Raw genomic sequence first — 13,400 nt, 5'->3', positions numbered from 1 at the left:
CCCCTAACTAACTTGGGGGCAGACCTGAGTCCATCACACTAGCAATCCAATGGATAAACAAGGTTTTAACTTTTAGTTGCCTGTACACTTACCATTGGGCTTACATAAAGTAGGTGATATAAACATTTTTAACCATAAATTACAATACTACGAAACATACGCAATAATTAACCATTTGCAGTGTCCCAGTGTACTGCAGTCGGGTACTGTCAGTGGAGATTAGCTTCATGAGGAAAACAAAAACAAAGAGCCTTGATTCTATTTCTAGATATCCTCTTCAAAATACAGAGAAAGTGACAATCATCTTTACACAATTATCTTTACACATTACACAAATATATGTCACAAGATTACTTGTCCTGGTTCCAGAGGTGATATCTCCAGCTTTGGCGCGACCACTCCAGGAGAGAAGCACTGCAAAGCCACGCCCCCTGGTAATGCAATAGCATCACTAGCAACAGGATGCAATGCTCTGTTTCTCTCCACAATGGGCATGTGCTGGAGGAAAACTAGCAGTGCTTTATTATTCAGCTGTTCCTGTGTGCTGTGTCTAACTAAGGGCTCATGCACACGGCCATTGCCCGGCCATGCCTGTATTGCGGCCCGCAAATAGTAGGTACGCAATATACGGGCACCGGCCGCATGCACCCCGCATCAGGGATGTGGACCCATTCAGATGTTATAATTTTGTGTGGTGCGGATGGATCACGGACCCATTCAAGTTAAATGGGTTTGAATCCATCTGCGGAATCCACACAGATGTTGTCCATGCATTGGGAACTGCATTGGGTTCCCAATGCACGGAACAGCCGATTAACAGCCATGTGTATGAACCCTAATGGAGCACCGAGTCATTGACCTATAAGTTCTGATCCTGGGACTCAGTGCTCTATTTAAACCCCTTCTTGGCCATACACCTTTGCCAGTGATACCTTCATACTGCCTAGTTGTGCTACTGGTCCTGGTTCTCTGTGTATGTGTGAATTGCTATTATTGTTATTGACCTGGGATTGCATTTGACCACTCTCTGTCTCGTGTTTTGGTACTGTGCTTCCCGTCTGGTTCTGACTTTGGCTTGGCTTTGTGACTATCCATTGTCTTGCTATTTTGTACTGTTTTGTCCGGTTCTGACCCATTCCCCTACGATGCCGTCTCTGTCTTGTTCTGCCTCTGTATGTGTGTGTCTTGCACTGTACCAGAATAGGGAACATTGACTAGTTGTGAACTTGCTGTGTAGGGCTTGCACTACAGGTAGACAGGGAAAGTGGGCAGGGTTCTAGTTAGGGCTCACTGTCCATGTGTTTTTGCCTACTGTAGTAACAATATCTTTACACATTACTTTTGTTTTTAAGCCTTTGAAGTTCCAAAATGGGAAAACCAAACAGTAAGCTCGCTCCAGAGATGCTTCAAGACTTAGTTCAAAGCACAGAATTCACAGAGCAAGAACTGAAGCATTGGTATAAAGGATTCCTGAAGGATTGTCCATCTGGCATCCTTAACCTACAAGAATTCCAGCAGCTCTACATTAAGGTATTTATGACGATGAAAATTGCTACCACACATTTTCATTCCATGTTTTTTTTACTTCATTGTCGGAAAGAAAGGAAGATGATGAAGGAACATATGGTGTTAAATCATGTTAAACAAACCAGAATATGTATATATTTTAGATGACAGCTTTGCACACTCTTGGCATCAATCAGCTTCATGAAGTAGTCACATGGAATGTTTTTTTAATTAACAGGTATGCTTTGTCAGGAGTTAATTTGTGAAATTTCTCCCATAATTTGTTTGAAACCATCAGTTGTGTTGTGCAGAGGTAGAATTCTACACCTGCTGTAATCCACATTATGACAAGAACCACTAAACTTAGTAAAGAGAAACGAGAACTTTGAAGATATTCTCAAGTGCTAGTCATGAATATCATCAAAAACTATGATAAAACTGGCTCTCAAGAGGACCACCCCAGGAAAGGAAGACCAATACATACTTCTGCTTCAGAGGTTAAGTTCATTAAAGTTACCAGCCACAGAAACTGCAAATTAACAGCACATCAAATTAGAGCCTATATAAATACTTTACAGAGATCAAGTACCAGACACATCTCAACTTCAATTGTTCAGAAGAGACTGCAAGATTCAGTCCTTTTTTGGTCAAATTTCTGAGAAACAAGAAAAAGACCATTGCTTGGGCCGAGAATTACAAGCAATGGACATTAGACCTGTGGAAATCAGTTTTTGGTCTGTGGTATTTGGTTCTGATGGGACAATATTTTGCGCTATGGTACTGCTGACGCTGCCTACTTGTGTTGCTTCTGTCTTCTGTCAATTTGGACCCGCCTATAACATGAGGACACATTTAGATTTTTTTTTCCAGGGCCACCTTAAATTTCCAGTTCATCCCTGAAGGTCAGGCAATATATGTAGGCATATAACAGTCTGACATCAGGGCAGGAGAAGTTTGTGCATAATCGGGAGACTTGTCCGAGGTCAGGGCAGTCAATACGAGAAACAGGCTAAAGTCAAGAAAGGCAATGGAGATTCAGAGTCAGTAACCAGTGCAGTTTCTAGGTAAAATTTCTCTCAGGGCGAGTGTCAAAAAAACTCCCCCCCCCCCCCCCGGTAACAGACAGGCAGGCAGTGCGGGCGGCGGTGCTGTCCTCACTCACTGTACGTCACGCAGTGCGTGAGGTACAGTGAGTGAGCGCCGCCGCCCGCACTGCCTGCCTGTGGGGGGACATTATTTTTAATAAGGATCACTATGGACATTATTTAGAATGGAGGCTGCTGTGGATGTCATTATAACTGTATAGTGTCTGATAGGCCTAGTCCTGAGTTATATTACCCTGCCCTGTATAATAATGTACCCTGATACCCCTTAGTTATATTACTCCAGCGGGGTAATATAACTAGGGTATCAGGGATGGGTACATTATTATACAGGGCAGGGTAATATAACTCAGCTCAGGACTAGGCCTATCAGACATTATACAGTTATAATGAGTAATGACACCAACAGCAGCCTCCATTCTAAATAATGTCCATAGTGATCCTTATTAAACTTAATGTCCCCCACAGTGACAGTGGCCCCCATTTTCATGTCTCCCACAGTGGCCCCCCCATTGTAATTAATTCCCCCCATTGTAATTAATTCCCCCCCATTGTAATTAATGCCCCCCCCCCCATTGTGATTAATGCCCCCCCAGACCATCACTCGCCTCACAGCAGGCATCAGCACTGCTCAGGGGCTCAGGGCGGGCGGTAACAGGCAGGCAGTGCGGCGCTCACTCAGTCACTGTATGTCACGCGCCTGCGCCGCCTAGTGGGAGGAGCAGGCGCGTGACGTCAGTAAGTCTGACCAGGGCCGGTGCAAGGATTTTTGCCGCCCTAGGCAAGATAAAAATTGGCACCCCCGCCCCCCCCTTATCAGATCCGGAATTGCGGACCCGGATCCGCAATTCCGAACCTGAAAAAAAATAGTACATGTCCTATTCTTGTCCCCAATAACGGACAAGAATAGGCATATTCTCTTAGTGCCGGCAATGTGCGGTCCGCAAAATGTAGTATTAATAACTAAACAATTAAATAATACACATATTGCATTGTCTACTTACCACCAGGACAATTAGATGATCTGGTCTCTGGCTGCAGTCTGGCTCTTGGTCTGGCTCTGCGGACTCCCTTGTCACTCTCTTCTCCCCCCCCTCCCTTGTCACTCTCTTCTCCCCCCCCTCCCTTGTCACTCTCTTCTCCCCCCCTCCCTTGTCACTCTCTTCTCCCCCCCCTCCCTTGTCACTCTCTTCTCCCCCCCTCCCTTGTCACTCTCTTCTCCCCCCCCCTCCCTTGTCACTCTCTTCTCCCCCCCCCTTGTCACTCTCTTCTCCCCCCCCTCCCTTGTCACTCTCTTCTCCCCCCCCCCTCCCTTGTCACTCTCTTCTCCCCCCCCCTCCCTTGTCACTCTCTTCTCCCCCCCCCCTTGTCACTCTCTTCTCCCCCCCCTCCCTTGTCACTCTTCTCCCCCCCCTCCCTTGTCACTCTTCTCCCCCCCTCCCTTGTCACTCTTCTCCCCCCCCCCTCCCTTGTCACTCTCTTCTCCCCCCCCCCTCCCTTGTCACTCTCTTCTCCCCCCCCTCCCTTGTCACTCTCTTCTCCCCCCCCCTCCCTTGTCACTCTCTTCTCCCCCCCCTCCCTTGTCACTCTCTTCTCCCCCCCCCTCCCTTGTCACTCTCTTCTCCCCCCCTCCCTTGTCACTCTCTTCTCCCCCCCCCTCCCTTGTCACTCTCTTCTCCCCCCCCTCCCTTGTCACTCTCATTCTACTACTCCCCCCCCTCTTGTCACTCTCATTCTACTACTCCCCCCCCCCCCTCTTGTCACTCTCATTCTACTACTCCCCCCCCTCTTGTCACTCTCAGTCTCATTCTACTCCCCCCCCTCACTCTCATTTCCTCCTCCTTGTCACCTCTAATGTAGCGTGGCCGAGCTCTGTTCGCTCCGCTACACTAATAACTCAGCAGTCTGCAGCGCAGGCAGGCTGCGCAGCACTGAGCCGGCCGCTCAGGAGGCTCAGCATGAGGGGCGCCGCCGGCCGCCCGATCATTTACCTTCATAACGATTTTTTTTTTTTTTTTTTTTTTTACCTCAACGGGCGCCCCCTGCTGCTGACAGCGCCCCGGGCGGCCGCCCGTCCCGCCCGCCCCTAGAAACGGCCCTGTCAGTAACACAGACAGAAGTACGGTACACAGCCAGTCGGTCAGAATAGTCTTATTCACTGGTATCTAACCTTCACTGGTAACTAGCAAACTAGGAAACCTAAAGCTCAGGCACCCTCCCCTAGGGGAAGGTGCCTTAAATAACAAGATAAAGACAAACTTAGGCTGGGGAAAAGTTTGTACATGCACATGGCCTTTTAAAGAGCACAGAGCAAGCATGTGTGCACCCTATGGAATAGGTCTGGAGGCCTTCTCACTGGAGTTGTTGGCCGGGTCAACTGGAAGGTCAACTGGGTGAATAGTATAGCGCCTGTACCCACGAGGGGGAGCAGGGCGGCAGAGAGCACATGACACCAGCATGACAGGCAGGGGCGTTGCTAGGGTCTGAAAACATCCGGGGCACAAAACCACTGTACCACGCCCCCGTGAAGCCATGCCTACACCCCATGAAGCCACGCCCCCATTGCAACCGGGGGGGGGGCCCTTCACAGTAGTTATTAACCCCTTTCAGAAGACCCCCCCTTCAGTGAATGGGGGACTGCTGAAAGGGGTTAATAACTACTGTGAAGGGCCTAGCCATCTGGGCAACCACACAGATCGTCTCCCCACCCCCTTGTACTTGTTCCACTGATCCGCTACTTGCGGGCTGTGTGGGCATGAGTTCAGTCACTTCAGTGTGCAATCCCGTCCTGCGGCGCTTGATTCCGCGAGACCCGTGACCTACATCGGCGGGTCTCGCGGTATCACGCATCGTAGAACAGGATTGCGCACCGAAGTGACTAAACTCATGCCCGCGCAGCCCACAAGTAGCGGAACAAGTGGGGGTGGGGAATAGCCAAATAAAAAATAAAAAAATGCTACCAGCCCAGCATAACGTTGAAGAATCTAAAAAAAAAACATATTCTGATTTAACACTTTTTTGTTTACTACTTAGTTCCATATGTGTTTCTTCATCGTTTTTATGTCAATATGAATCTACAATTTGAAAAAACATGGAATAAAAAGGTGTATCCAAATTTTTAAATGGTACTGTACATATATATATTAATATGTGTTTGCTTTTACAGTTTTTCCCATATGGTGATGCTTCCAAATTTGCTCAGCATGCCTTTCGTACATTTGACAAAAATGGAGATGGTACTATTGATTTCCGGGAATTCATCTGTGCTCTGAGTGTCACATCACGTGGGAGTTTTGAGCAGAAGCTAAACTGGGCATTTGAGATGTATGATTTAGATGGAGATGGGAAGATCACAAGACTGGAAATGCTGGAGATTATTGAGGTATGAAACATAAAAGTAAGGATTATGATAAGGCATAATGATACGACTGGAAAAGATATGTGTAAATGCATAAGGGGAGTTTTGCAACCTATCTATAGTACACATCCAAGATAAACATGCCTTTATGAAATCATAGAAACATTAATAAGAAATAACACCATATAAATGAGAACAGACTTTTCAGTATCAAGACAGATATCTCTACCTTAAATAAGTACTATATGTAAATTAATAGAGTAAATGTAATCTACAGTTACAGCAATATAAACAATATTTTATGCAGATCTGTTGCCTAAAGCTTCTGGACCTTGATGGGAAACCTGTACGTGGGAGCCTACAACCATCAAATGCCATTTTAGCACTGATGACTTATAAGGCAGTGGGGCCTTTGTGGAGCTGTCAAGCAATGGGATCTAAATATGACTGCAATATCTGTACTCTATATAGCGACACAACAGATTTTCTGATTCTCTAATAAATAAAACTCAATTATAGTCACAAAGCCAAGAGCTGTGTGGTTATTGCCATCATTTCCTCAGATGGCATTGGGGCTCCTCTCTTTATTTAAAGGGGTTTTATGTTAATAATTACTTTTTATCTAATGCTTGCAGCCTGCTTTCTGAATCAGAAAATTCATATTTGCCTGCTCCTCACTGCTCTGGTTCTCCGCGTTGCCTCTGCTGTGTCCATGTTCCTGTCTCTGGAGTGTTTACATCCAGCGCTGCATGGACATGGTCACATGCTCTGCTGCAGCCAATAATTGGCTTAAGCGGTGATGTGGCTACAAGAGACTTATCACCACTGAAGCCAGACATTGCTTCAGCAGAGTATGTGACCTTGCCCATGCAGCACTGGTTGTAAACACTCTGGGGACCCGATCATGGACACAGTGGAGACAGCACGGTGGACCAGAGTGGTGGGATGCAGGTAAGTAAGAGGCAGGCTGTGGGGATTAAAATATAAAGTAATTAATACTTGAAAACCCTTTATTTAGGAGGTTCTAAAAGAGATCAGTAAATATGCTGGCGTCATGGCTATGGCTTGTTCAGAGTCTCTGTATAACACTGGATATGCTAATTTATATTATGGACATACAGTATGAACGTCAGACAAAAGCTGTACTGTAGTAATCAGATGCAGAGAAAACCCAATGCAGCAGATCGCATTGTGGTGTAAGATTTCATATGCAGACCTTGGATTCAAAGGAAATCAAAGTCTTTTTTAAATTACACAATATTTATATGTAGATTACATCTAAACTAAATAAACTGTTAAATAATGTAGCATAGTAAATTACATTTAAAAATAACATTTCTCCAATCCTGCACTCCAGAATTCTGGCACCAAAAAAGTCACAAAATAGGGGCTTTGCAACTTTTTGGGATTACTCGTGCAAAAAGTTTGTGACTTTTTGCATTTTGACACCACCCACTCCAGTTTTGAAAAGTTGGTGGGAAAGGGGAAGTGGTTTGCTATGTTAATGAGTTTCACACTGGATTTCTGGGAAGAAAGGGATGCAAATCAGCTCTTATCAGCTCTTAACAAGCTCTGCCTAAAAGGAAAAAAAAATTAATATATTTCTCAATGCAACCTTTTTGAAAAGTCAAAAAAGTCACAAGCTTTCTTCAGTAGGGGGTGGTTTGCAAAAAAAGGGGAGTAGCATTTCTACGGTCACCTATTTGGTTTAAGATGCACATGATTTATCAAGTCACATGCAGTGTTTGATAAATTTGGCACAAAAGAGGAGATTTATCAACACTGGTGTTTTAAGACCGGTTTTTATATCCCCTGCAACACTGGAGAAGACAAATAAATCGTCATAAATTAGGTGCATCCTCTGGCAGTTTGTGTGCCTAGAATCTACACTAGCTCATATCTGGAGTACACTTTAGCCATCGTTTACGCCAGAAAACTGACATAAATGATAATAAACCGCAGGGCCGTCCATGGCACGCCAAAATTTCTGTAAGGGGTTTATAAATCTCCTCCAAAGTATGGCAACTAAGAATCAAGCAGAACCAACTAACCTTCATGATAAATTACCACCAATTTCTGATAGTTTAAAAAACAAATCATAACATAGGTATAGGCAGCTTCTGTATGGAAGCAACATCGGATGACCTAATAAGCTTCTATGTATACATGCATGAGTATGCCTACCACTTAATTGATTTATTGTAAATGTATTTTCAGGCATTAAGGGGGTCCTATTCACACATCATGATGTGTGAAGGTTTTTTTTACTGCTGAGAATAAATATTTGGCAAAATTTTAGATTTGAACTTGTGATGTCATCATTATGGGTGCAGCTTGCACTCATGAAACGGATTGGGTGGGTTATTACAGTTTCACTGTTAAATAGCTGTATGGCACATTAGGTAGCTATGCCTGAAAAAGAACGCTGTGTGGGTCGAAACATGAAAAATTTGCACGTGGGAAGCTTTTCGCAATTGCTGGATGCTGTCATCCCTTCTGTTCATATAGCCTTACACATGGCAGTCATCCCTGCTCCATGAGTTGACATTTTTTGTTTGAATTATATGTAAGCTCAACCTCCCATATAGTAGCTTTGTTACTTTTTCACTCTGTGTCTGTGTAAGAGCAGAATCTCATTTAGCAGTTAGTTTAATACAATTAGAAAAGCTAATAGCTGATGGAAGGAGAATGGATCTTCTTTTGTGGGTATTCCCAAATGGGCATTTTTGGTATAAATAGTTGCAGTGTTGCAGAATGGAACTTTCGATCTATATACATTTTAGAGAATAATCATCTAATATATTACAGGCTGTTAAATGTTATCTTTTCTCTCTCCTCATTCAACCCTTAGGCCATTTATAAAATGGTCGGCACCGTAATTATGATGCGCATGAATCAGGATGGCCTGACTCCACAACAGAGAGTTGACAAAATCTTCACAAAGATGGACAAGGACAGAGATGATCAAATCACCCTGGAAGAGTTTAAAGAGGCAGCAAAAAGTGACCCCTCCATAGTGCTTCTCTTGCAGTGTGACATGCAAAAATAGCCTCATCCGTTTTCACGGCTCGGTTGAGCACCCTGCATGCACCTCACTACCTTTCCCCTCCCACAGTCCCCTGGGACTTTCTTCCTATTCAGTACCAGAACATCTTACACAGTCCTGATCTCATGAAAGAGGGAGGTGGAGAACCAACTTCTCTACAAATGGTGATATGAGACTGACTGGCAAGTATAACACACATGTACAGAAAGTTACACACAAAGCTACGCAATTTCATTGTGTACAGAATTTCAGCGCTCATAACATTGCTGGACTTAAAGTATAGATATTAACAAAGTAAAACCTGTATGAACCCGCCTGTGTTTGCCAACGCCTAAAGTAACAAGAACTCTGTCTAGTTCTTCACAGTAGAAATGTTTATATGGTGTGTGTATATATATTGTTTGATAAGTCATGGATGAATTCATGTAACTTGTGTGGCACTTATATTAAAGCAATGCCCGATATACATTTGTCAGCTGCTATAAGCTAAGCACACGGCTAGAAAGTCATTTCGTATTGCATTGCATCCATCAGAGTATAGTGTTGGGTTATATTTGGTGAACCTACATAAATATCTGAGAATTGCCTAAAGGATATCTGTACATTTGCAACCATTTTTATTGTTCTATGCATCTAAAATATAAACAATGGCAACATTACAAGTAGTCTTTATTAAAAAATATCATATCTAATTTTGGGCTTAAAGCTCCTATACAGACTAATTTTGGGTTTACAGCTCCTATGCAGACTAATAAATCGACATGGTTACAAACTTTAAACAAACCCTGTGTAGTCTGTTAGTGTAGTCATGTGTTTTTCCCTTCCATCTGCCCTTCTCCCCTCTTATACTATACAGTATGTTGGGAAGCACAAAGGCTGATGAAGTGGAACTGTTAACTTGTGATGAGCGGCATAGGCAATATTCTTTTTTGCAATATTTCGTGAAATTTTTTGTATAATATTTGCAATAAATTTGCGAATTCTAGAATTCGTGACCTCCAGTCATTATATTGCGCAAATCTGCACTAATGATGCGCATATTTTTTGCGCATTTTATCAGGTCTGCGTAGATATTACTGATTGGTGCACTAAGTATTGTTGTGACATCACAGCACTATGTCTGTAGCATGTATGTATGGACAGCAGAGAAACAGTAATTCCTATCACACTACCTAACACCCTGCACTGGAACCTATCAGCTACACTATGTCACTATCTAACCTACACTGACTATCTCCCACTAACTATCTGTATTATATATAGGAGCTAACTAACTATCTAATGTAATTGGATAAGGAATAGGATTCTGATGAAAGCACAGAGCACAGCAATGTCACTGCTCTCTCTCTCAGAACATAAAAAAACTGCTGAAAATGGCTGCTGGGGAGTTTCCTATATAGTAAGGGGTAGGTAACTTTCCTATTGGTTGCTAGGGATGTCGCTAAGCTCAGACAAAGATATTGCAGCCTTCTCACTGGCCCACAAGCAAGAAGCAGTAGTACTGATGAAAAAAAAATAATTGAATATTCTCCATTACGAATATATAGCACTATATTCTAGATTTTCACGAATTCTCGAAGTGCAGGTATTCGCGATAAAAATTAGCGATTAGAATATTCGCTATAAACACTACTCTTAACTAAAGGATCAGACTACATACAGGGCTTTTTTGTAGTCTGTCACCATGGAGACACATAAGTCTGTATAGGAAATGTAAACCCAAAATAGTAAAACATTTTTAAACAAGACAATTATAGTTGTTGTTTTTTTTGTTGCATTGTAGCAACAAAACATAGTACCATTAAAGGGTTTTCTGGTGACCTATCCTCAAAATAGGTCACCAATATCTGATTTGTAGCGGTCCAACTGGCAGCACCCTGCTAATTAGCTGTTTGAAGATGCCAGGGCACTACAATGAGCATTGTGGTCTCTTCCTAGGCCAGTGACGTCATGTTCATTGGTCACATGTCCTATGTACAGTGCAGCTGAATCCTATTCAAGTAAATGTGCCTAGGCTACAATACTAAGCACAGCCACTATGCAAAGTATGGCGCTATGCTTGGTATGATGTGAGGAGACCATGGTTCTCCTAAAACAACTGATTGTCAGGGGTGTCAGGAACTGGACCACTGCCGATCATCTATTGATGACCTATCCTTAGGATAGGTCATCAATATTGTACTCCCGGAAAACCCCCATAAAATGTCTCTAAATTAGAAAGCTGATGCATTATGGAATACATTCATCCATCGCAAGCAGAAACATTGACTTCTGCTAGTGAAACCACAATCAAAGACAGAAACAATATCCATAACTCTGCCTTGATACCTGCCAAATGAGTAATTGTACAGTGCAGGACACACAACACAAACTGGCAAAGCAGTTCTCACTGCTACTGAAATAAGCAGGAGCACTTCTGACCTGAAGGACAAAAACCCTACTGAAAGCAAATTCCATGTTGCGCGCTCGTTCGCTTTAGCTCAGAACTGTTCCTGCTTATTACATGCACAATCCAGCTAATATAAGTATACTCTGGATTGGCATATCACTGGACACAATGCATTTCTCTCATACACGACTTTGTGTACATCCAAATTGGAGGAAAACTGTTGATTGCTATTTAGGCAAGTAATGTGACTTGGTAATGCTGTCCATGTCATGTAAGTCACAAGGGGTTTTCTATGGACGCTCATTGCATGGCGTGTGCTTTTATGAGCACCTTTACATGTTTCCTAAGTAGAATACCAACATGCTATCTCTCATCATTTTGTTCTAATTGTATTGTGCAAAACTGAATTGTATGCGTGGTATAACGTCAATAAGTGGCAGATGTCACATAGGTGATTGAAGAAATTGTTCTGTTTATAAGGAGATATCAAACCCTAAGTGCAAAGCAGATATGTATTTGGAGCTATGTATTTTGAGAGACAGGCTCATAATTTTGTTTGTAACGAGCCTTCTATGGCAACAATAATTAATGAACATGAAATCCCTTCTGTGCCAAATAAAAGGATAAGCAAACAAGATTGTGTTGTGGCTACCATGGTTCCATTGTGCCCAAGAATTCTCTGTCTGCTCTTTAGGGCTCATTGGCCCTAAATGTCCCCATGACTGTCCCAGCAGAACATTCCTAAACCCTTGCCTGCTCTGTGTGTGAGTGTATAGTCTGAACAGTACAAGTTGACTTGGTATATTTTTCTATTTGAAAATAAAGTATATTAAAAATGATGAAGATATTATTTTGTATTTGACTAAAACCCAATGAAGATTAGAATTATGGGAACATAAACACAAAAAATGTGTAATTTTATTATTTTCTAACTATTTCTATGAAAATCTAACATTGCCATTCAGTAGCCTTGGAAAGCGGAGTGACAACAAGCTGTGTAAATAAAATAGGATTATAATGTAAGCCCAAATATGACTATTTCTTGAGTCTATACAGTTTGGCTGCACAGAACTGTGTTCGCTGTGTGTATAAAACATACAGGACCAGATTTACTAATCCTGTAGATAAGCTGTCCGGACCTGCATCACATTATCCAGCTCGAACTCCTGTATTAAATGTGATGAAGGTCCGGGCAGCCTTTCTAAGTTTACATCATCTACAGGATTAGTAAATCTGGTCCTGAAAAGACACATTTATTTGACTCTATACCAGCTATTGGTTGGCTTACTTTGAAACAGAATTGTACTCAAGAATTGCGTTGCAATTTGGCACAGAATGGCACATCTTAGGCCATGCACTCCTTGCCGTGAAACTCAGACCCTTACCCCTAAGCTCACCCCCCTTTTCAAGAAAGTCGGGGGAAAAAAGCATAGAAACTATGTTGTTCAAAGTTGTGCCAATTTATAAAAAAAAATTAGCAAATTCTAAGTGCAGACACATTAGTAAATCTGAGTCACAGTTACTTCAAGCCCTCAGTCATCCAGGACAGAACATGTAAAGCTGCATGTCTCTACGGTCTTTGATTTTTCTCATGCTGGCTTCTTCTAATGGCTGGCTTCTTTCTTTCTTTCTTTTTTTTTAAAACTTTCTTTATTATATTTCAAATCTTAACAACAATAAAATAGAAACATATAGATCTTTAAAAAAAAAAATCCCAAACAAAAATAACCTCCCAATCCCTCCCTATCCCCTCCCATGGTGCGTCCTCCCTCACCACCTCCGTCCCGTAACACGACAGGGGAGAGATTAAGAGGACTAGAGAGCTAGAGAGAGCGGAGGAAGCGCTAAGGGCTCCAATCTCCCCAAATTCTAAGCCATTTTGTCTCGCTATTTCTTTGCTTGTATAAAGTGTATTCTTATCTCTTATTAGTGTTTATCATATTTAACCAAATATTCATACTAGGAGCATCTCGCGCAAACAAGATCGCGCTATTAACA

The 13,400-nt window shown here is 42.6% G+C and overlaps 1 protein-coding gene across 2 annotated transcripts; it reads left to right on the top strand.

Annotated features, from left to right (window-relative positions):
* Positions 1 to 1,368: 1,368 nt before the first annotated feature.
* On the top strand, positions 1,369 to 9,125 carry HPCAL4 (hippocalcin like 4). Of its 2 annotated transcripts, XM_044286977.1 has the most exons (3): positions 1,369 to 1,530; positions 5,776 to 5,991; positions 8,819 to 9,125. In XM_044286977.1, the coding sequence occupies exons 1-3, from the start codon at positions 1,369 to 1,371 to the stop codon at positions 9,014 to 9,016; spliced, it is 576 nt and encodes a 191-aa protein (XP_044142912.1). In that variant the 3' UTR covers positions 9,017 to 9,125. The 2 variants fall into 2 exon arrangements, with proteins under 2 accessions (XP_044142912.1, XP_044142913.1); XM_044286978.1 differs by lacking the exon at positions 5,776 to 5,991.
* Positions 9,126 to 13,400: the final 4,275 nt, after the last annotated feature.

Source organism: Bufo gargarizans, chromosome 3 (genome assembly GCF_014858855.1).
Source record: "Bufo gargarizans isolate SCDJY-AF-19 chromosome 3, ASM1485885v1, whole genome shotgun sequence".
Taxonomy (NCBI): Eukaryota; Metazoa; Chordata; class Amphibia; order Anura; family Bufonidae; genus Bufo; species Bufo gargarizans.
This window is presented reverse-complemented; position numbering and strand designations above follow the sequence as displayed.